Genomic DNA, 23585 nt, shown 5'->3' with positions numbered 1-23585 from the left:
AGAATTGGCGCGTTGTTACATTTTTGGAGAGGTGCACGTCAGGGTACGCCGAAGGGTATGCGCGCTACGCACAGCCTACGATGTAGCTACGGCGTGAGTTCGACGCAGAAGTATAAATTGGGCTTAATAGCTCACACAAAAACTCACAGCAGAAACATACTAGAAATCTTGAGTTTTTTTTATTTATAATATAGCCTAGTTAAGTAACATAACACGAGGGGCTGTTCTATAATATCACGATTGCAAATGTTACATTGAATTTATAGTTTAATAAACAAGTAGCCTAGTTTATATGTAGTAACTTACATTTTAGACGCAATATTGACTGGTTTTGTTCTATTTCACCGACGAAAATTGTTACAAAAGAAAAGCAACACTAAGCGTTGTGTTTTGTTACTGAATGATTCATTATTTTGAACGAATTGTTTTAATGAATGACTCGATGATTACTTTATTAAGACAGTCACTTGTCGCCACCTATTGATTTATTGTTTAAAAGGTATCATTGATTTTATTTTTTATTTTATTTGTTTAAACATTAATCTCATAATATTTTTACAGTTGTAATTTTGCAGTGTAAATTAATTTAATGGATAACAGCCCTTTTTATTAAAACTGAATTTGATCAAATGTAAGAATTTGACATGAACATATTTAGTAAAGTTTAATAAATTGTCCATTATAAAGGTAAATAACGCCCTAGTGACCCCCTACAACAAATTACTTTGTAAACATGTCACCTTTTTCCCCACCTGTGAGTTTGCAGGTCTGTTTAATAGTTCAAAAAGTACAATAAATTTCGATTTTTTTAAGTATTGTTGAAACGTGTCTTTTAATAAATGCAACACGTTCTCAAAGTCATGTGAAATAATCGTGTTACATAATCGTGATTTCAATACTGACCAAAATAATCATGATTAGGATTTTTTCTATACTCGAGCAGCCCTAGAGAAAAAGGCGATCCACGATCGGAGACCGAGAGCGAGACCAAGGCTGAATGCAGTGGAACTGCCTGGGAAAATCAGGAGTAGGTAGAGAGAAATAAAACTAAAATTGAAACCAAAAACTGGCAAAGATCCAACATGACACGGTAGAACACAAGACAAAGCGACTGGAACTATCGCTCAAACAACGATCTGGCACAAGACAACACACATGAGGGGACTAAATAGGAGATAGAAGGAATTAATTGATACTGGATCAGGTGAGGTGAGTGAAACAATAACGAGGTAATGAATGGGATAACAAGGGGGCGGGATGAGACACTCAATGACAGTGAAGCACATGGTGAACTGTCACAACAAACCCACATGCTCCAAACAAACACAAACACACGACAGAGACCGGGAAGGATGCAAGAATACAATACAAACAACATATCACATTAAAGAGCATAAAAATAGACAAATCTTAAATTATTAAGTACAACTTAAGTCTCTTTTGGGGAGATTAAATTAAAGGTTTGGGGGACATTTACTGTATTAAACAATAATGTTCTCAATGTTTTCATGCTCTTACTTTACAATACAATCATCAATAATTAGATCAAATTGAAGTTATAAAGGAATATTTTCAGCCCATAGATGATTATTAAAAATAACTGGTTTGATCATCTCAAACGAGTCATATCCTCCGTGTTTGAGTGCAATGATTGGATAGCATTATACTGTAGAAAATAATGGTTGGGAATATAATACAAAATAAACAATTAAATTTAATCAGTCCGATGATTCCTCGGGTCGTAACTTGAGCTGTGTGCTGCTAGTCAAACTCATAACTGGCAGAACACTGGCAGTGTCTTTTGCATAATGTTACAATAAAATAATAAGATGACATACATAGTAAAGTCTACATACACAGTTTAAATATTGACGACATTTTTTGTTAAGTTAAACTAAATGAGTTTAATTTTCTTCTGCAGGCGAAAATGCCTTTACGCTACTAATCGGAGCAGGATGTCACGACAAGCGGACTGTTGCAAAGGCCTATATGTTTATTTACTGATTGCTAGTTTTCTCTTTTTTTGGGGTTCTCCTGACAGAACTAACTAATAAAAAAAATCTTTTTATTTTTATTTATCTATTTATTTATTTATTTATTTGTATTTTATACATATATATATATCTTTTAATTCAAGAAGCAAATACATTTGTTCCATCACTGTAAAGCAAGGAACGCCTGATTTTATTCAATGATTAATTGCTGTATCACTTCAGCTGTCAAAAGTGCAGCAGTACGGCTCCACCAGCACTTCATTATTTATAATTACTTCCAAAGGAAATCCATTTACTGTGTATCCAGGGCTCTGCTTCAAGGATCCATTATGTTTTTAATTTTGGTAGATTTTCTATAATCAATACAGACACAGGAAGCAGTCTTTTAGGGAGTTGGTTTGTGTGCTTTGGGTTTTCGTTGTGTATTTATTTAGTCTTTGCAGCTGCGGTTGACCGTGTTTGATCTTTCACATAAAATGGTTGTTAAGTCGTGCCTTAAAATGTTCTAAAACACTCCGCAGCTTTTTACCGGAGGGAAATTAATGACCTCACGTTCCTGAGGTGACGACAGTCAGCTGCACAGCCATCTCTGGGTGAGGACCTTCCTCAGTCACCGTGGTATCACCATGGTAACAAGCTTAGAGGAATGAGAAAGAGAATAATCTAATCTCCCCATTTCAGCTGCTGCGATAAAGGCAGGCGCAGTGCCGTCTGGAATGGGAGGTGAAGACTAAGGAAAAGTGTCTAGCTGTGCTCAGAGTTTGCGTGCTTAACATTCAAGCCGAGTGTGAGCGTGCACTGTTTCTGTCCTGCATTCCTTACTGAGTTAGACATAGTGTTTATCAGTATCTGGCATTGCGGCTGGAAAAGGCTTTTAAAACATCACAACGGATATAATTTATAAGTTCATCTGATATAAATGCCCTATTGAAAAGCTCTCAGACTGGGATATCTTGTCCATAACCTAGCTTCAATGAGAGGGTAGTGTTTTATCATGGATTATTGAGTATATATTGTATCAAAGACTGAATCCAGTGCTTAATTTAAGCTGGATTCTGTTCCGGTAAATGTCGAATTTTGGGTATTTGTTTTTAAATGATATGGTATTAACAAGTGCATTTCAAGGTAAAAGAATGTGTGTGTGAGTGGGACAGTGTAAGCACAGGTTTATGCAAATGTATTTGGGGGTTATGTTTTGCTGTTGGCTCTCAAAGTACTATATATATTTTTTTTTTTCACGAATCAGCTTTCTTAAGTTCAAAATCACTCTCATAGGTTGGTGCTTACTGCTTATTGTTTTGCGCGCAGTGAGATGATGCAGATTTTTACTTGCATTTGGAGCTTGGGGAGTGTTCATTTTAGGCCCTGCTAATCAGAATAGCTGGAGACCCAAGCGACAGGAGTTAGATCAGACATAAATCAATGAAATGGTTGAGGCAACATCATCATCAGTGAGAGAGAGTATCACTGATCAACTAATGATATTTGGTCTTAATGTAGCTGTATACATAACAAAATAATACACTAGGTTGTGGTTAGGGACATGCAGAAACTTGTTAATGATGCTCTTATACAGTAGTTGTGCCATCACCGTTTAGTGACGTCTTTGTATGTTCTGGGAAAACTGAAGTTGTATGGTTAGTGTCGGTCACAGCGCCTTCTAATTGATGTTTTTGATCTGGCAAATTACAAATTAAGCACTGCCTGAAACCTATTTTAAACCATTAATTGAAGGATGGCACATTTTTCTTAATTGTTGATCTGACTGAGTAAAATAAATATTATCATAAGAATTATTTTTGTAACGGAAAGATGTAATTTTTTTATCTGTTATGAAACGATTTTTTTTATATATATATACTTTGTATAGGAAAAAGTTAAACCAAATACTCAATATGGCCCGTTATAGTTCAAACCAAATCACAATATGTGACACAATGCATGAAATCTTGTCTTATAATCGATAAATAATTAAAAAAGCTACATTATCTTAACTAACAAAACATAAAGAGGAAAAACAGATATTCAAATATTAGATAGATATTGTAATGAATTACTTATGTGGACTGGTTTTTGGAAAAGGTTTCCTCTCACCTCTCACCTTTGAGTATCGCTACATTTACAAGTTGCTAAATCAGGAACTCTCTCTGTTATTTATTTCTCTCAGAATTATTTTATTTCTCTCATGAAGTGGAAAAAAAAAATCCTGCTTGTTCAGTTAACATGGTTAAACTGAGGCTAATTCCTTGATTGTTCTGTTACAACTTGCGGGCCATTTACTTAAAAAAAAAAAAACTTAATTTGAAGAGTAAAATGTTGAAATGTAGACAGGGGGGACTTTAATGTCCAATTATTATTTGATTTAGAACAGTTTCCATGAAGAACATTGCATTAGTCAAGGAGCTATTAGGGACTTTAAGCAACAGCTGCTGATGGAACGGCAGCCGGAAGTAAGCGGTTAACTGCCGTAGATAAAGAATACAACAATCACTAAGCAACAGTGAAGAGTACGGCAAAGGGGATAATTTAATCATTTGACAAAATACAAATAAAGAAAGTGATTTTAAAAAGCAGGAGAGGGTTACTTTGGCCATTTAATGATATACATAAACAATTACAATGCCACAAAACATAACATTAACTTTCTTAATCTTTAACGTAGTAGCGACAGCAAATCAGCTGTTCTCCCGTAGTAGACGTTTACAGTAGAACGTTGTGAATTAGCAGTTTAAGTCGCGCATGCGCAAATAGAACGCCAGAATGCCGTTGCCGTTCCACAACAGGCCGTTGCTTAAAGTCCCTATTATTTAGCATGCGGTAACGTCTCGTTTACGCATGTAACCCTCGTTCTCTGAGTGGGGAATGGAAACTTTCCGTCGTGACGACGAATGGAGTTTCGCTATTCGTCGTCACAACGGAATTCGTAGTGACAATGAAATTGGAACATGCTGTTTCTAGTTGGTAGATAGCTAGGTAGTAATCTAGTAATATAACTGAGTAATGTGACACAAATGAAAATGGATCATGGCATGGGAAAGCATAAAGACATGTTGAGGCAGCTGAATTGGGTCACTAAAATATAATTATTCCATTCCACAATTCCATCATGTTGAATTTACTTGAACAAGTTATGCGTTCTAACAAAGAATTATTGAACTAAACCGAGAAGGAAAAAAATAAGTCACCTTGATTTGTGTGGAATGGTGTGCGTGATCAAATCATGTAAATTCAAAGCACTTTTTTCTCCATAGCTGAATGAAAGGGATTTAGCGCTTCCTTAAAGTATGAAAATTGAAAATAACATTGAAAATGGAAATGACTTCATATTCCACTTTGTTCTTATCACAAACAAGACATAGATTTGCCCTTGTTGCCTTTGTAAAAACCCATTTCAGAGACTAAGCTATCTCCAGCCCCAACAAGAGAAAATGCAATCATTTTATGGCAGCATCTACTCATTCGCGATTCGTTCCGAGCTCTGACAAATACCTCCGGAGTTATTAATATAGTCAGGGTCTCCACAGATGAAATGTAAATCTCAGGCACAAGTGGAAGGAGCCAAATCAAATGAGACAAAGGTGTATTGGGGGCTGTTTGAACCTTCTGTCGCTCAAAAATAAATGTGCTGTTTTAATGTGGGTCATCCTTGGGGCAGAAGGGGATTTTTTATTAAAATGTATTTTGGGAAATACAATATAATGATATGGGCAGGCTGGAGAGAGTGGGAAAGTGGCATAGAGGATGAACAGGAATCACACTAGACACAAAAAGATGAGCCGTTCACGGTAATGGTGGGATTATGGAGATTAGCGCACTAGACGGGTCAGGAGACATTGTGATTGATGAGTCGTGGCAGGAAGTGACAAAATGGCCTCAATGTCACAAGAGAAAGTGAAAGAAAATTGCAGAGTTCATTTTGGCTTATATACAGTACATACAGTAGATCCAAACAGAAATGACACACAAAGAGATATTTGAATTTTTTCTGCAAATAGACAGAATAAATTATATCAACATAGAAAATTGACATTTACAGTCCATGAGATGAGAAAGAAATGTATGGAGAGAAAGATAAGGAGACAGAAGGGAACACTAGAAGCATTTTTACGGTAACTGGGGAAATGGAGTCGTTTGTCAGCGGCTACATCTATGAGGAGTTAATCCCTTTCCAGTCATGGATCTTACAAGGACACTATTCTTTGATAATAGTGAGCTTCATTTCTTGACTGCAACTAAAAACAAACCGACTGCGATCTGTTCTGGTTAAAATCAGTAAAGCATCAACCCTCAGTGGTGCAGGAATACCCATCATAACAGCAGTCTCCATCTCCCAAATTACTGGAACTAGCTAAGCCTCTTTGGAGACAAACCTATGTGTTTGAAATGTAAACATCTAAGGGCTTGGTTATTTATAGAGCTTTCAATTCTTAAAGGCTCATTTATCCTGGGATGCATCTGCAAAATCCGCTGAGGTTGGTGGTTTGTTTGACTGTCTTTGAATAGAAAATAGAGAAGCGAGGAGCTCCGCTGGGCTTGAGTCTGGAGTTTGTGCTGGAGCTGGAGGTGTTTTGAAATGGAAAGGAATTTCACATTTCTGCTGTTACATGGTAGGGGTTATTTGTGGGCTAGAAGCATAATGGATGCTCACATTTTAACATCTGTTGTCCACTTTCTTAAGGCTCTTTGCAGCTGGTTCAGGATTATTGACTACTAGTCCCTTATGTTAATAGACCCTGTTTCTGTAATCTGATTAATAGTTACAGGTGCAAATGGGCTCCAAAGTGATCAAATCACTCAAACCAAACAGAGTGTCAGAAACATGTGACCACATTCATAAATTATAGTGTAATGCTACAGTATAATGCATAGCAGCGAAGGACCACCTACTCGCCTGTCAATCAGTTACTTTGCTAAAACAATACATGCATAGAGGATAATTGGGATGGAAGTAACACTTTTTGTTTGAGCAGTAACTCGGTCGTTGTTTGTTATAGATCTCTCGAAATTTGATACACATTAGCCACACAACACATCTTTAGTCGTTCACGTCGATTCACTCAGTTCTAAGGTGTAATGGTTCTCCTTAACAACGTGAGGATTGCTAAGTAGGAAAATCCCTTGTGAAAATGCTTTCATTTGTTTTCATTTGTGTTTGGTTTGTGCATCTGTTGGGTGTTAAAAGGTCCCTGGCGGGCAGATGTTGTTAAAGGCAAATATCTAAATTTGGTCTCTGAGCAATGAATTCATATTCCTTTGAGTTGTGAAATGACCTTTAACTTGATACAGAAAAAAACTAGTTGTTGTTTTACTGAGGTGGAAAACCTCACGTCGTCCTTGCTAAATAATTCATCGTCAAATGAGTTCATAAGATCTGCTTCAGGGAAAATAACATTTCTTTTTTATAAATATACAATCAGAACAAAGTGAATGAAACATCGTATTTTTATGAAAGAGATCGTATTAAGTTCTGTCATATTTTATGGAATCCTCTCTGCATTCGCCTATAGCAGCTAGTACTTGTGTACCAGAGGCTTGCATTGCCCTACTGATTTGGATCTTTTCTAAAGATCAGCTGGTAAAACTGGAGTGAAAGATTGGCACTGTGGTGCCAGAAGGATTAGTGGGGCTTGATGGCAAAGATTGGCACCAACAGTGCTGGAACATCTCAACTGCTGTCTGTGCCACCCCACTGTGTCTGGGAGTTCAGATGGAAAGACAAGGTGCCAGCATCTTTCTGCTCGGACAAACATGATTCACTGCAGCAGGGGGTACGCTGGGAGAATTTATTGCGGGGCATAAAGAGGACATTGTATAAGGAAATCAAATGCTCCTTGATCTTTAAAGATAGAATAGCTGTATGTGCTTTATTCATTTATTGAAATTAAACTGCAAAACTTAGACAGCAGCAAAAATTGCCTGTTTATTTCTGAGGATCAAATGACCAATGAAAAATGTAATGAAAAACTAGATAAAATATCCTTAGATATATATATATATCCTTTAATATAATAGTTTTTCATTGCATTTTTCATTGGTCATTTGATCCTTTAATTGACATTTCATGAAAATAAAGACCACAAGGAAGTGGAAACACAACAGTATATAATGTAAGCTTTGTTAAATAGTTGGAGCATATCTTCCTTCAAAGTTTCAAAATTCAACAGTCTTTTTCCACAGCTGTTCATGTAAGAAATCCTTATCAAATGTGTTTTTTTTTTTATCTGTGGTATTTTAGGGTCTAATATGAGAGTGTGGTTTAGGAAAGGTCATCCAGTGGGTAAAGCACTAGTTGATATGGCCATTAATTCAAATGTTAATTTCAGCCATGATCCTGGTCAGATCCCTTCCTCAAGGCTGGCTTCTTAGCTTGCAGAAAGTGACACTTTATTGACTGTCCATCGACCGCTTAGCTGCTGGAGATGTTTTCTTCTGTCCCTTTGTGGGTTTTTTTTTCTTTCAGTCTGTCTCTTTGTCTCTCATTCTTCATCTGTTTTCGAACCCTCTCCATCATTGTCATGTTTACTTGGTTGTTTTGTTTTTCTTTCGTTCATTCTCTGTGCTACATCCCACAAACATCAAATGGTGTTCTCTCCATCCTGTTTTTCCTCTCATTTCTCGTCATCCTCTACTTTTTATCTCCTTTCCTTGCCCTGCACTCTTCTTCCATTATATTACTGAGAGTGGCTCCATCACGAGTGTTATTATGGGTGCCATCAGGGGCTGATCATAGTCAGAGCTGAAGATCATCACACGTGCTGGTTTGTGTGTGAATGTAAGAGGCTCTGATCCTCGTAGCACTTCTCATAGGAGTATAATGAAGAGCTCTAGACACAACACAGCTGTATCAAATGCAAGTGAAATGGTGCTTATGTGGGGGGGTATACGTTTAATTTATATGTGATGGAAAAAGTCTTTCTGAGTGATATGGAATCTGTGTGTTTATTTCACACGGTTGACCTTAGTGTACTGCAATGACCCAGAGTGAAACTGATTCATAGATCTTCTGCTGGGTCTTATAGGCGCTCAATGGAAGACTTTCAGCGAGCAGCGCTTAATCTGGCAAAGCTGGAAAAAATTAAGTTTTAAGCCGTAATTCCTCTCCTAATTCTTCTTCCCTAATCCATAGAAGAAGTGCAGCCCGTTTCAGGCCTTCTTTCCTGAATTTCGCACATTGGCTCTTACTGCTCTTGCCAATTCAAACCCTCATCTGGCTTTCAAAATGCTCTCCAAAAGCTGTCAGCCAGTGGAAGAAAAGAGCCTCTGGAGCACTCCACAAAATTACACACCTTCGCTCTGTGCCACCGTCGTCAGCGGATTGCTGTAATTACATGCGCAAATGGGTCATTGGCAAGGTCTTCTATGCAGTCAGGTGTGGATAGAAGAGGCAAAGTGCCAGAGGGGGTTTTACGACATGATTTTCCCAATTGGACGGGGTTACTCACAGAGCCTTATTTGTGTGAAGTGGGTTATAATGGACCCAATGTGGTGAAGACTCAGTTGATGACTACATGATTGGAACATTGAGAGCCTGGTACTCTATTTATCAGACAAGTTTGCAGGTCAAATGTAGAAATATACTTCCTTTCATAATGTTTAGTCATATATTACATTTTTGGGATTTTTGTATGTATGTTATACTCAAAATACAAAATTATCCATCCAAAATATGAGTAATCAAGTCCTCTTAAAGTAAAATAAGTTAAAAAATAGTGAGTAGAGATGACATATATGAAATGTATATGGAACTAGCAGTAATGGTAAGCAGCAATGCAATAATGGTAATTGAATATTTTCAAACAAACTAAAAAAACTATCCCTTTGTTTCGAAAAAAAGATTACATAAAAACAAGGTTTAAAAATAACATTTGTACTCAGATACCCATAGCTTAGAAACCAATTTGAAATGAAGAGTATCATTACACTGATGTACATGTACAAGCTCTAAGTAGTCGATTTACAATATTGGTAGTGTTTTTACTAGCCGGATTGAGCTCAGGTCAATTACTCATGCACATGCTTTTTTGATGCACAAACACTTTGTGATTCAGTCATTCCCCGAATTTTGCAATCATTGCCAAAAAAAAAGAAGACATTTTACTGCAATACAAAGGGAGGGGGGGAAAATCAGTCTGAGGTTCTCTCGAGAAAGTAAGTGTTAAGACGATTCTGTGGATCATGCGTAATGCTTAAATGTCACATTAACCGCATTGAAGAAGCATCATTAGCTCGTAGAGATCAGTGGAAATCCAAAGATCCTCTTTCGGGCTATCATCTTTCCACTGTAAGCATTATGCTTCCTACATTCTCTATTGATTCAAGTATGTAATGTGTCCTCTCCATCAGTGGAGATTCACTTGACCTTTCTGTCCCTCAAGAGCTCATCGTGTTCTTGTGTGTAGCCATCTCTTCAGGGAGAATATGGAATGCAGGCTTTTACATTACACATTTGTTTTTTTTCATAGGCTAATAGAACATTACATTTCAGTAATATGTTTATCACATGTTAACCTTTAAACTGCAAAGTATGCATGATAAAATGTGACCTTTTGGAGTCCCAGAAGAGTTTAACAAAGATATTCTCATGATTCTTTTTGTTTCACCAAATGTTTAACTGCGTTGATCTAAACTCTTTCCATTTCACAAATGGTGTGTGTGTGTGCGTGTTCGGAGCTTCATTTTGTTAGATGACCCAGGAGTTATCATCCATCGAATGGTTCATTGTGTACATTGCAAGGAATGCCACTCAAAAGAATCATTTTCATCTCACGTTCATGAACGAAACAATACCATTTTTCTAAGAGCATTTGGTGCAAATGGGGTAAAACGAAACGATCGACAGTACAATGTGCACTGCAAAACAATCATGTTTGTATGTATTTCACTGGAAAACAAGGTAAATATACTGATTGGGAACGATATATTTTCTGCAGTCTCTTGGTGCCATTTTTACTTCTCATGATGTGATCTTAGTTCATATACAGCTCTTCCAACCCAGACTGGAATGCTACACTCATTCTTGCTATCTGTTGTGAAGGTCAGTTTCCATACACTGTGCAGAAGATGGGTGGCTTCATTCATCATCTGTCTGACAGCCCATGTTGTGCCCTAAATCCACCCCACCTTTCTCCTTAGTTTCTGCACAAGTAGGTTTGTCCCATTAAGAGCCATTTTCTTGGACACTCACTATCTGTCTTCTGTTCATTTGAGTATCTCTGTTCCATCTACCATTTAAAGCAAAAACTATTCCTCTGCTCAGCATGTTCTCAGATTGCTACATTTTAATGTATAACGCAAAGACATTTAAGGTTATGAAACATTAAAAGCACTTTAAAGACAACAACAACAAAGACTTAAGATTTCTACCATTAATCCTAAAATATATTTTAAATCAATCATTGACCTTGGGTGTTCACACACAGTGTAACGTAGATATTCTTAACCCTCTGGGGACGGATTGGGCGGTACCGCCCAAAATGACATACTTCTACAAATGTGTAATTATCTTAAAAACTATTAATGATAGAGAGGTGCGGTCTTTTTTGCCGTCTTCCGCAGATTCCGCTGAAAACAGTGATAACAAACTTACCCGGCTTGTATACACACTTCCTTGTTGCGCAATACCACTTCGTCAAAGACCAATGAAATCGATGTTGTTGGCAGATTCACGAGCAACAACCAATGGAAAAATTGCCGATGGAGGAATATTTTTCTTACCCAATCAGAGGAAGGTTACCATGACGTATTCTAGCAAATCGGAGGACTCTGTAGCCTTGCAAGGGGTGGTACTATATACTATTACCCAAACAGCATTGAGTGGCAGAGACGACAGAAAGCGAACGGACGCCTCGAATATAAACAAGGCTTTACGGAGCGAGAGCGCACAGAGATATGAGAGAGAGACAGAACCATTATAATATATATATATATATACACATACAATTATAGCATTATTTATTGTTTAGCACTTTTATGATGGCAAGCAGTAAACGATTTACGGTGGAACAAGCTCTGGAACAATTACTGGAGAGTGACGAGGAGAAAGCATTGCTTAGAAAATTCTAAGCATTCCTAAGAAAAACGCCTGGGACTATTTGTAAATAAAGTTAAATTTTTCATTGTTCTTTACACATTTTATTTAACAATTACACATGTCTGTCAAGCAAAGGCTTTGACAAATATATTTTTTGTTCAAAAACTGTTCACTATTGTTGTGTGATGTGTGATTTACAGAAAAATAAATGCCAAAAATCAAATTTCCGTTTTTGATATTCTCTAGTTTATGGTACGTTTTCACTCATACTTCCTTTATAAAAATATTACATGTGTGCTTATGTTAGCTTAGGGTCTTCTGAATCCATAGATACCAAACACATAGTGTTCCATCTCCATTACATATTTTTTATAAGCCCAAATGTAAAAATAGAGAAAACGGACCAAAAAGAGCTTAGACCCCAGAGGGTTAAACAGGGATTTTTTTTTTCTGTAGATAAAAACAGAGGGGTTAGTGATCGACTGTGTTTCTGGTCAGGCAAAATCGATTCAGAGGGTCCATCTAAAGCTGGAGATAACCGTTACTGCCCCTTCCCTCTGACACAACTCGGGTACAAGCTGGGCACTGGGTTAATCAGCTCCAGTCATGATGCGGGACAAGAGATTTGTTTGGAGCAAAGCTTGATCTATTAGTGCATACTTGTGATGTTAATAGTAGCCATTGTCTTCACACAAAGTAATCAAAATAAAGTAAAATTATCTTATACTTACAGTTTTGGAGGGACATTTATTTTACTCTTTTTCATGAATTCACTTGTACTTTTCGTTGTTTGTGTCTCTCTAGTTGTCTGTTTTTGAGCTTACAGACTGTCAGTATTAGTGTATTAGTGGTGGGCTTTTTAATGGCTCTGCAGGTTGCATCACTACCCTTACAAAAAAGAAGTGTATTCAAGTGTGCTATTAGTATATGTCTTTTAAACTAAAAATAAGTAAGTATACTTTCAGTCTACTTTTTATTTACTTCTCAGAAATATACTTTATGTACTTCTCGGAAATATACTTCATATTGCACTTAAGTATACTTAAAAGTCTAAGTATATTTGGCCTATACTTGTTGATCGAGATATACTTAAAAGTATAATTAAGTATTTTAAGTATTCTTGGCTTGTAATTGTTTATTATTTTGATTGAGTAGCTTATTAAATACTTTTTTTAAAACATAATATTACACACTGTCTTATAAAATAACATGTTCAAGTTTATATAGTAACAAGCTTTCAGGTGAAATAGCTTATAGAGTAAATAAAATAAGCATGGAACTGAACCTGATCTTGTACACAGCGATAATGTTCCCTTACGAAAAATAAGTTTATTCAAGTGTTCTATTAGTATACTTCTTTTCAACTAAAAATAAGAAAGCATACTTTCAGTCTACATTTTACATACTTCTCAGAAATATACTTTATGTACTTCAGAATACTTGACTTATACTGAGAGAAAAGTCCAAGTATATTTGGCCTGTACTTGTACTCAATCTTTTGATCGAGATATACTTAAAAGTATAATTAAGTATTCAAAGTACACTTGGCTTGTAGTTGTGTTAACTCTTTTGATCGAGTAGCCTATTAAATATACTTTTTAGATAGTTTTTCATATAGTCTTATGAAACTTACATTGTTTGAAAATATTGATTAAAATATTGATATAAAAAAAGATATATTCTTAATTCTGTGTATCTGAATTTTTGTGTAGACTAGTAGTGTACATAGGAATTTACTTTAATTCTACTTTACTCTTTTTCTCACCATTGACTGAATTTTCCAGCTATCCATGTTTAGACTGTTAGGGACGCTACGACACATCTTCTAGTACAGAATCGTTGGATCAAAACACAGGAGAAGAAGAAGCTAAAACAAGTGATAGAAGATTGCTCACGCAAATTTAAAATAACATGATCATCAAACATTAAAGGAGCTGTATGTAAGAAATGTATTTAAATTAATCATAAAATGGCCCTGATATGTCACTAGACATTAAGAAATCATGTTCATTTCAAATACTTATATCACTGACAACAGTAGTCCGGCCAGGATATTGTCATTTAAGAAGTGAAGTTGCAGCCCTCAACTGATGTTGATGTTGTCATGTTGTGTTTTGGTCTGATGCGTCACCCTCCACCTATCTACCAATCACGAAGTCAGTAGTGTTGCGGCATCTGGGTTGCCAGCTCTGCTATTTGCCACAGCTGCAGCTACAAACGTGTCGGAATCGGATTAAAAAAAAGTCTAACGTTGCGAATCAGATAAACTCATAAACTCGTTATGAATCCGAAATACTTCGTTACAAAGTCCGAAATAAAACAAGGATCTGTATAGGAGATGCCTTTGAAAGATGGAGACGGCTGAAAACGGAGAAGAATTTCTGGACAGGTAAGATTCATCTATGTCTGGCTAACTTGTACTTGATGTAAATGGACATTTCAAATATTCATGACAGTCGAACAAAGTTATGCATGTTCGTGCAAAGTAACGTTACGTTAGCTCATATGGAGGAGGTGGGTCATCGAATTGGAAGCACTATAGGCGCAATTCCACGGTAAAATTACTTTTTCTAACGTTCAAAACACCAATGAAAAGCACATTGTAGCCTATGATGAGAATAATGTGTCCCACTTGGAACCTTTTGTAGCCTAATTGTTTATCATGCAAGTTCTGCAGCCAAAAATAATAGAATGACATGTAATCTTTCACATCACATATTTTAGCGGTATGGACGTGTACTGCAGAGTAAGATAAAAATTACAGCTGGTCGCTTTCACTTATAGTGTCAGCTAAATGAATAGATGTATCTTTGATATCGATTACACACAGTGACCGAGGCTTTTGCTTGTACTTACGTTAATGACAGATACCTACCGTTAGTATACTAACTAGAGATGCACCGATTACAAATTTCTTGGCCGATTCCGATTTCCGATTTTTCATGAGTTTGGCCTGCCGATACCGATTTTAGCCGATTCCGATTTCATTTTTTCTAACCACTTTACAGCAAACACAAATATTTATTTTCTATCTTTTTTTAATAGAACATTTGACATAGAACATAGAACATTTTTTGAACAAATTAAATAAAATAGAACTATATAAATTATTACTGTGTGGGAAATCCACACATATCTGCAGTGTTATGGTATGGAAGAACCATTTTCTTTTCCATATATTCAACTAAAAAAATAAAAGTGATATATTTACTTATTTAGGAAACTAAACTTCTGTATGATAACAGTTAATGGCAATAAAATATTATATAAATAGCAAATAAAAATAAAATAAATATAGCCTTGCAGTATAAAGATGTTTCTCAAAACACACACACACACACACACACACACACACACACACACACACACACACACACACACACACAGGCCTATTGCAATCACTTGTACATCAATGGCAAGTTTTATTTCGCAAACAGTTGTTCTCTCGTCTGCCACATGTCCAGCCAGGCTAAACAATCACTTTAATTGAGCGCGAGCAGCGCATCAAAAATAGACTCTGCGCCGAAACCCCACTTCACTGCTGTTCATGTGACGCTCCTGCACAACGCTCAAGCGCTGCTCCTGCTCTTGGTGTGAATGCACTCATTGATTTACATGCACGGCGGGAAAAAAAAACCTGCGTTGCTCACGCTTGCGGTGTGAAACGGCCGTAATTCACAAGGTTTCCTACATGTGCATTCCGTGTGCACGTGTGATGCTGATGTTGCGTGATGTTAATCATGCGGCGCCCGAGTGCATTTGACCGGCAAAAAAAACGGAATATGTCAGACTGACCGGCCGGTCGCCGGTCATGGCCGATCACGTGAAAATCGGCCGATTCCGGTCACCAGCCGATCAATCGGTGCATCTCTACTGTTCTAACAATGTACTGTCACATACGAGCGTACATCTTTACTATTATATTTGGCTAATCGCCATTAGTTAATTTTTGCGATATATAATTACTTTGCAAAACATCTCTCATTTGAAGCATAAACATAATTAACAGAAAAAAAAACTTAGCCTACTGTGTAGGACTCGTCACTTGCCCTTGGAAGCTTCTGTAGCAGCCTACGTTCCTGCTGTATCCTGCAGCCTATCTGGCAACCTCGAGTCAGGGAGGAGGGGAAGGGGATACACCGCTCTACAGTAATTTGAAGTTGATTGCAGTACCAGTTTTGGCCAAAATCCTACATACTGCTCCTTTAAACAGCGTGTAAATCAAAACTGCTTAATGTTACCAAATGAAAATGAAGCATTACACATGAAGAGAAAACGACTGTGAAGCTTTGGGGGTGTTGGACTCGATCTACTCCATCTGTGTTTTGATCATCGTTCTGAATCTGATCAATGCATAGTCTTAAACAAAAAAGAGATTTTTTCAACTTTTTTGTTTAAAATGTTGCCTTTCTAAATGAAACTTACCAACATTCAAGTGTTGATAAAAAGGATGCAAGAAGCTAATAAAATGATTTTAAAATTAAAGTACAGTTAAAGGTATTTTTCAAGTATAAAAAATAACATTTGAACATAGTAGAATAGGCCTACTGTGAGTGCAAAAATAATATATAAATAGTAAACTATAAGTATAACTTGTAGTATAAAAAGTACTAAACTAGTAGTTTACTGAGAGTATACTTCAAAGTTTACTTTCATAAACTAAAAATTTGCTACACGTATTAAAATATAAAAAAAAACTAGTAGTATACCCATAAGTTCACTTGCAGAACAAATGACAAACGTAATTATGAACTAGTTGTGCACTTAAAGTTTACTAATGGTACACTTACAGTACACTTAAACATATACTTTTATATACTAAAAGTGGGCCAATTTAGTCCCAAGCGGTATTAAAATAGTACACTTACAAGTTTTCTACTAGTACATATTGACATTAGTATACGTACAACATAATTATACTTAAAAATATACTTAAACATTACTTAAGTGTACTTCATAAAATGAACTTGAAGTATACTTCTTTTTCATAAGGGTATGCCAGTGGGTGTCTTTTGAGTGAGTCAATAGGCTTGTTCGACTTGAACCGGCGCTGCACAGACCGGTCGGTTTATGACATCAAAGTACAGCGAGAGCGATTCAAAAGCATACGCAGCTGTCTGCTCTCTAATCACTCTCGTGGTACTTTGATGTCTTTCACTGATCGGTCTGTGCAGCGCCGGATCAAGTCGAACAAGCCTTTTGAATCATTCTCTCAAGTGATTTGTTCAAATCTGATTTGTTCAGGAACAAAACAAGTGGCTGTTTTTAAGTGAGTGAGGCACTGAATATCATACTAACTCATTCAGGGGGACAAAACAAAAAAAATTACTATGAATGAATCATTGAATAATTTACTCCATAGATTCGTCAGAACACTGATTCATTTAGCATCAAGACACAACAGTTGATTCTTTTCATTTTGATGCCAAACTATTTGTTTCTTACTATTTTCATTGGTGGAGCAAACTGCAAAAATTATTGGCACTATTGTGTCTAAAATGCAAGTTACTTAACTTTATGTTGTTAATGATATTATACTGTTAAAATGACTAAATAATATTTTATTGAACTGTTGTATTAAGCAGTTGTACTATTTATCATATTGCTGAATTTAAACAGTTTAAAATAACTTAGCTTTTTTTTTGATCTTTGAAAGAAATGAAAAATTTCAAAAAGATCCAATAGAGGGACAAAAATTATAGCAAATTAGTGACTGAAACACCTGTGACTTTAACGTTGTTCTTAGTATATTTCTTTCTTTTTACTTTTCTTCCTTTTATCCTTCTGCCTTTCTTTTCTCATCTCTCTGTCTTTGCGGTATAATTTTTAAAAATAGCACCTCATAATGGAGGGTCAGGATCCAAAGGGGAATGATGATCCTCCGAGGAGGAGACGTAATTTAAATTCCATGCCGTATGGGATTGCTTTTCCCCGTCCACTGATGAGGGCAGATATGCGATAGTGAGGGGCTTTAAGCGTCGGCTCCTGGGAAGCCTCTATCGCCAGGGAACAGGAGCGGCATATCAGAAATCATCATGATGAAATGAGGGGTGAGGCTGAGGAAAGATCAGCGAGGGATTTGAACTTCTCATGAGAGCCAGAGACAAAGGCAGAATGAGAATTATGTCTGTCCCCTGTCTCTCCATCCATTGTGTGTGTGTGTGTGTGTGTGTGTGTGTGTGTGTGTGTGTGTGTGTGTGTGTGTGTGTGTGTGTGTGTGTGTGTGTGTGTGTGTGAGAGATGGACTGTGATTGCCTGCTCATCTTGCCCCAAATAATATTTGTCAGACCTTTAGCTTACGCTGTCTTGTCTCGTCTTTATGTATCTAAGCAGGGAACGAGGGTTCGGCGGAGAATGGACAGAAGGAGACGTCCACCTGTGACATTTGCCAGTTTGGAGCAGAGTGTGACGTGGATGCAGAAGATGTCTGGTAAGCACAAAAGCTAATTAAAAAAATAAACAGAATAAAAAGAAAATATCCCCAGCCAAGCATTTCTTTAGTGGATAAAAAGAAATCATCATATACTCACTGTATTATCATTCTAAACGTTTATGACGTAATTTCTTCTGCGGAACACTGAAGAAGATAATTTGAAGAATGTTCACACTGCTCTATTTCATACATTAGAAAGCTCATGGGGACCAGAGGCTGTTAAGCTCCAAAAAGAGCATTCTGTGCACTATATACTATGTATTATACGTGTTCTGGGGCATATTAACATTTCTGTGAGAAACTGACTAAAATGTTTTGTCATTCACAAAATTCTTGCCTTTAAAAATCTTCCTTTACAGCCCTGGTGTCCACATACTTTCATTGTATTGAATCTGTTCAAAAGTGTGGGTTGGTATCTTTTAATGTTTTTGAAAGTCAATTGCTTACCAAGGCTGCATTTATTTGATCAAAAATACAGTAAAAATTGTAATATTTTGAAATATTATTACAATTATAATTCCTGTTTTCTATTTTTATATATTTTAAAATGTAATTTATTCCTGTGACGACTAAGCGGAATTTTCGGGATCATTACTGAAGTCTTCAATAAATTGAGACAATAATGTGAATGCTTTAATGTGAATGCTTTCTCTGGTCAGTAACAAAGAGATTTGTGATTTATTGGTACTGTAAAAGCATATGGAATATGGGACATTAGGCAATATGTGAGATTCGTCCATATACTTCAAATAATCTCAGTTCTTGTAATTTGAACTCTGAGAACTTGACCCAGAGAAATTAGCAAGAAACAAGGCCAATTATGACAGTTTCATCTCTGCTGATGAATGGCTGTTTAGCTCCGGTGCTCCAGCTCTGATAACTCTTAATATTCAATAAAAACCAGAAAACCACTATAAGCAGTGAATTTGCTATTCTGACAACATCTTTATGTTATATTCAATGAGAAATGGTTATAATTTATAAAATCTATATTTTTGAGTTGTAAACACATGAAAAAAATCCTTACATCATATATTTAAAATCCACACGTGGATGTGGAGAGGAGGTTTTATTGCCCTGGGCATCAGTGAACAGCTCAAACTGTCAGCAAGAAGGAACGAGACTACCCTTTAATCTTAATAGAAATAGGTCTCTCTTCTTCCCTCCTGCCTATCTCTCTCAGGGCGTCTGAAGGGAATTACATGTCGGCCTTGGCAAAGACAGCCTGTAGATTCACTAAAGATTCAACAAGCACTGGCTGGAGAGCTGGGGTGTTTGGAGGCATCAGAATGAAACAGCCTGGCCTCTCCCTCCTCAGAGATATCAGCACAATTTGAGGCATTTATGCCTGAGTCGTAGGGATGGTCCCATGACAGGCCCCTCGCTCTGATACACTTGACTGCAGATGACTCACTCACCTCACTGTTCCTCCGCAAAAAACACTATACCCTTTATCAGAAGTCCTTCTTTTTTAAGTCTCGCTCCATTTTTCCATCTTCCTGCGTCATTTGAAAGGATTACAGAAAAAATGAGATGAGAGATTATAAATAAAATCAGTGCTATAAGCTGCATTAATAACATGTCATTGTGTTTGTGTACTGATTGTGTGTTGTGTCAAGCACCGGATTTGTTTGGCGTGTGTGTGTGTGTGTGTGTGTGTGTGTGTGTGTGTGTGTGTGTGTGTGTGTGTGTGTGTGTGTGTGTGTGTGTGTGTGTGTGTGTGTGTGTGTGTGTGTGTGTGTGTGTGTGTGTGTTATACAGAGAGATAGAAAGATAGAATTTCAGTATAGTTTGTCGTCAGCATGTTGAGATAGATACTATTTATCTGTCTATCCATCCATCCATCTATCACAATTTATTTAATACCTATACACATGCTGACGACAAACTATACTGAAATTCTATCTTTCTATCTCTCTCTATAACACACACTAACACACTCTACACTACTAATTTAAATCGAACATTTGAAACATTGGGTTAAAGAAACAAAACTAAACTACAAATTACCCTGAAAACTAAGATTGATCCTCAACAAGTACAGACTCCGCATCATAATCCAGCCATAGAGAGAGAGACTAAACTAAAGTGTGTGAGTAAAGGGCAGCTGGACAGACAGGAAGCCCACAGGAGATGCTGGAAAAGTTTAGATAACAGAGAAACCACATGGCTCTTACAAATCAATAAGACATATCCTCTCACTCAACAAGATAAACACGCTCACACACATACAGAGGCTACCATCCAAACAACCTACATTTTTAAGGAAATCTCGTCCCTTCAGTTGGACTCGCTCGCAAAGTCATTATTACTTGATTTGCTATTGGAAATCTTTGGTGTGTGTGTGTGTGTGTGTGTGTGTGTGTGTGTGTGTGTGTGTGTGTGTGTGTGTGTGTGTGTGTGTGTGTGTGTGTGTGTGTGTGTGTGTGTGTGTGTGTGTGTGTTGTTGATGCAGTGCATTTGCAGTATGTGTGTCCAGATAACGTGAGAGGCGACATTAAATATTCATGCTCTCAAGACACATTAGCCTTTATGACCACTACAGATGGTCACATTGGAGCGGAAGTGTGCGTGTGTGACCATTACCAGTCCTTTATAATAAATACATCTCAATATCATTGTGCCTGTTTGTTTTATCTCACATTCAGCGTTCCCGGGCATTTATCTAAATTACAATGCATTACAGATCCCAATTAGCAATGGCAAACAATCAAAGTTGCCCTTGAGTGGACTTCATACCATAGTTCAATTCAGTCAACGTCTTTATTTAAAACAGATATTTTTATCTGCACATTTGTAGTCAGTTCACATTACTCCAGTAGTGCCAGAATACAAAACTGCTCCTTACTCCACTAAAGCTCACACTGGCAGGGTGGAAATATTAAAAAGGAAAGTTGAAGAAAGAAAAGCACACACACACATACAAATAATGACAGATTTATAATTATACTGTCGTCTGTTTGCTGCAGTGAGAAGTGACTGGGGACGGCAGTTTAATTGTCATTTCTGCTCAACATGTTCCTGCAGTGGCACACTTCACAAGATGACTCACACATACTTTAGAGAGAAACTACAGCAGAAACACCTGAATGCTGAAGATACAGACCACAAATTCATATCTGTCATGACAACTATTGGAGAGTCTGGCCTTGTAATGAATGTGACAATGTTAATGTGTTTGGACTTGGCGGAATAGATCTGCTATGCTGCTACTGCTGCTGTTGTTCATAGCTGCTAATGCTGTACAAGCATACATGAATCACCCTGCAGCAGATCTACACAGGTGGAGCTGGGGAAGGTGGAGGGTTTCTGAAAGCGCACTGCAAACTGCTGCAGCAAATGATTGGCAAGTATTTGAATGTTGAGCAGCGAGCTCATTGGCTACTGATGCAGCAGGAACCAATCAGCTGTGCCCCAAAGAGAATGATGTGACTGCAAGCAGATTGGGTCAAGGATCCTATCAGCATGTGCCATCTACAGTTTCATGACAGAACTTTGTATATCAACTCCTCTGGGAAATACCACATAAACTCACATAACATACACAGTAAAGACAAGATGACAGATTTTTTGTTCTCTCAGGTAGAAATGAATGACTAGTTCACACATGAATACAAATCTGTGTGTGTTGCATGCCTGTCGCAAATGTAAGAAACTTTGTCCGTCATTCAATGCGTCTTTGTCTCCTTGTCAGAAGTGCATAGCCTTTCATCCGTACATACGCACATGCAAGTAAGCTCATTACCGTCACTAATGAAGGTATGTGAATAAGAGCAGCCATTAAAACGAGCGAAGGAACATCAAAGCATTGAAATTCATCATTACTCGTTTGAAACGGAGCGTTGTATTATTCTCCGCTGATGTGTTCGCAGTGCTTTGGTTGCTAAGCCAGTTCTCTGTGCTAGTTATTAAGCCCCTGAGATGATAGTCTCAAGTATGTGCTATAGGTTGAAAATCATTGCTGCATCCAATTCAATCCCATCCACATTCATTCCCAAAATTTCCCGTCTAGCTTCACGCTGTTCCGAGTAGATGAAAAAAGACCTTACTCATTATATTTGCAATCTTGACACCCTTATCAACATTTATAGAGTAGACACATCATAAAAACACTGTTGATGTTGGTGTTAATCTGTTTCTAATGGTAATTCATTCAGCCTCAAGCCAAATGGGTAATTATGAATGTCAGTTAATGTTTATGCGAGGTTACCGTTCCCGCTGATGCAGACCTTTTCTAAAGAGGCCCGTATGTTTTACCATTGTAATCTGTGTATGTTGCAGCGCTGTAGTATCGCAGGAGGCCTGTGAAAATGCTGAGCTTAACACACTCATGATGGAGAGGTGTACATTAAAGTCGTAATGTTCACCCTTTGCAGAACTGGCTCTTACAAAAGCAGTTCCTAGCAGGTGTCGTTTGTGGGACAGACTTTGCTGTGTAGATGTTCTGTATATTTTTCTTTTATAGATTTTTTTTTTTCAAAATAATAATGATAAGCACAATGGTTTTCAACACTGATAATTATATTAAAAAAAAATTCTTGACACCAAATTAACATATCATATTATGATTTCTGAAGGATCATGTGACACTGAAGAGTAATGATGCTGAAAATTCAGCTTTGCCATCACATGAATAAATTACATTTTAAAATATACTACAATATAAAACATGTTTTAAATTGGAATAATACTTTATAATATAACCGTTTTTACTGTAATTTTGATCAAATTAATACAGTATTTTTGAACAAAAGAGACTGTGTTCAAAAACAATAAACATCTTACCAACCTTTGGAACTATAGCGTATAAATGTGTTTTAGGGATGTCCCGAGCCGATCTCAAGTATCGAGATCAGGGTCGATTTTGACATTTTTTAACTGAACGGTATCGGCTATCCTAAGTCCAAGTGTCATGCTTTCTACCCTTAATTCTACTTTTACATCTACCAATGTCTTTATACAGTGAGTGCATACATACATTGTGTGTGTGTGTGTGTGTGTGTGTGTGTGTGTGTGTGTGTGTGTGTGTGTGTGTGTGTGTGTGTGTGTGTGTGTGTGTGTGTGTGTGTGTGTGTGTGTGTGTGTGTGTGTGTGTGTTATGTCTATGATTACTGTAGTAGTAGTTCTA

General features: G+C 37.0%; 1 protein-coding gene across 3 annotated transcripts in view; it reads left to right on the top strand.

The window, feature by feature from the left end:
* tmeff2a (transmembrane protein with EGF-like and two follistatin-like domains 2a) overlaps positions 1-23585 on the top strand; it is a 67081-nt gene that overhangs the window by 39524 nt on the left and 3972 nt on the right. For 2 of the 3 annotated variants that reach the window (XM_077216243.1, XM_077216245.1), the window contains one exon: positions 18355-18454. In XM_077216243.1, coding sequence (XP_077072358.1) covers positions 18355-18454 — 100 coding nt within the window. The remainder of the gene's footprint in view (positions 1-18354; positions 18455-23585) is intronic. The other variant, XM_077216244.1, reaches the window with a different exon arrangement.

This window comes from Siphateles boraxobius, unplaced genomic scaffold, assembly GCF_051911475.1.
Source record: "Siphateles boraxobius isolate OS27281-9 unplaced genomic scaffold, OSU_SipBor_1 7, whole genome shotgun sequence".
NCBI lineage: Eukaryota > Metazoa > Chordata > Actinopteri > Cypriniformes > Leuciscidae > Siphateles > Siphateles boraxobius.
Note: the sequence above shows the minus strand (reverse complement) of the source record. Positions and strands in the feature narration are given on the sequence as shown.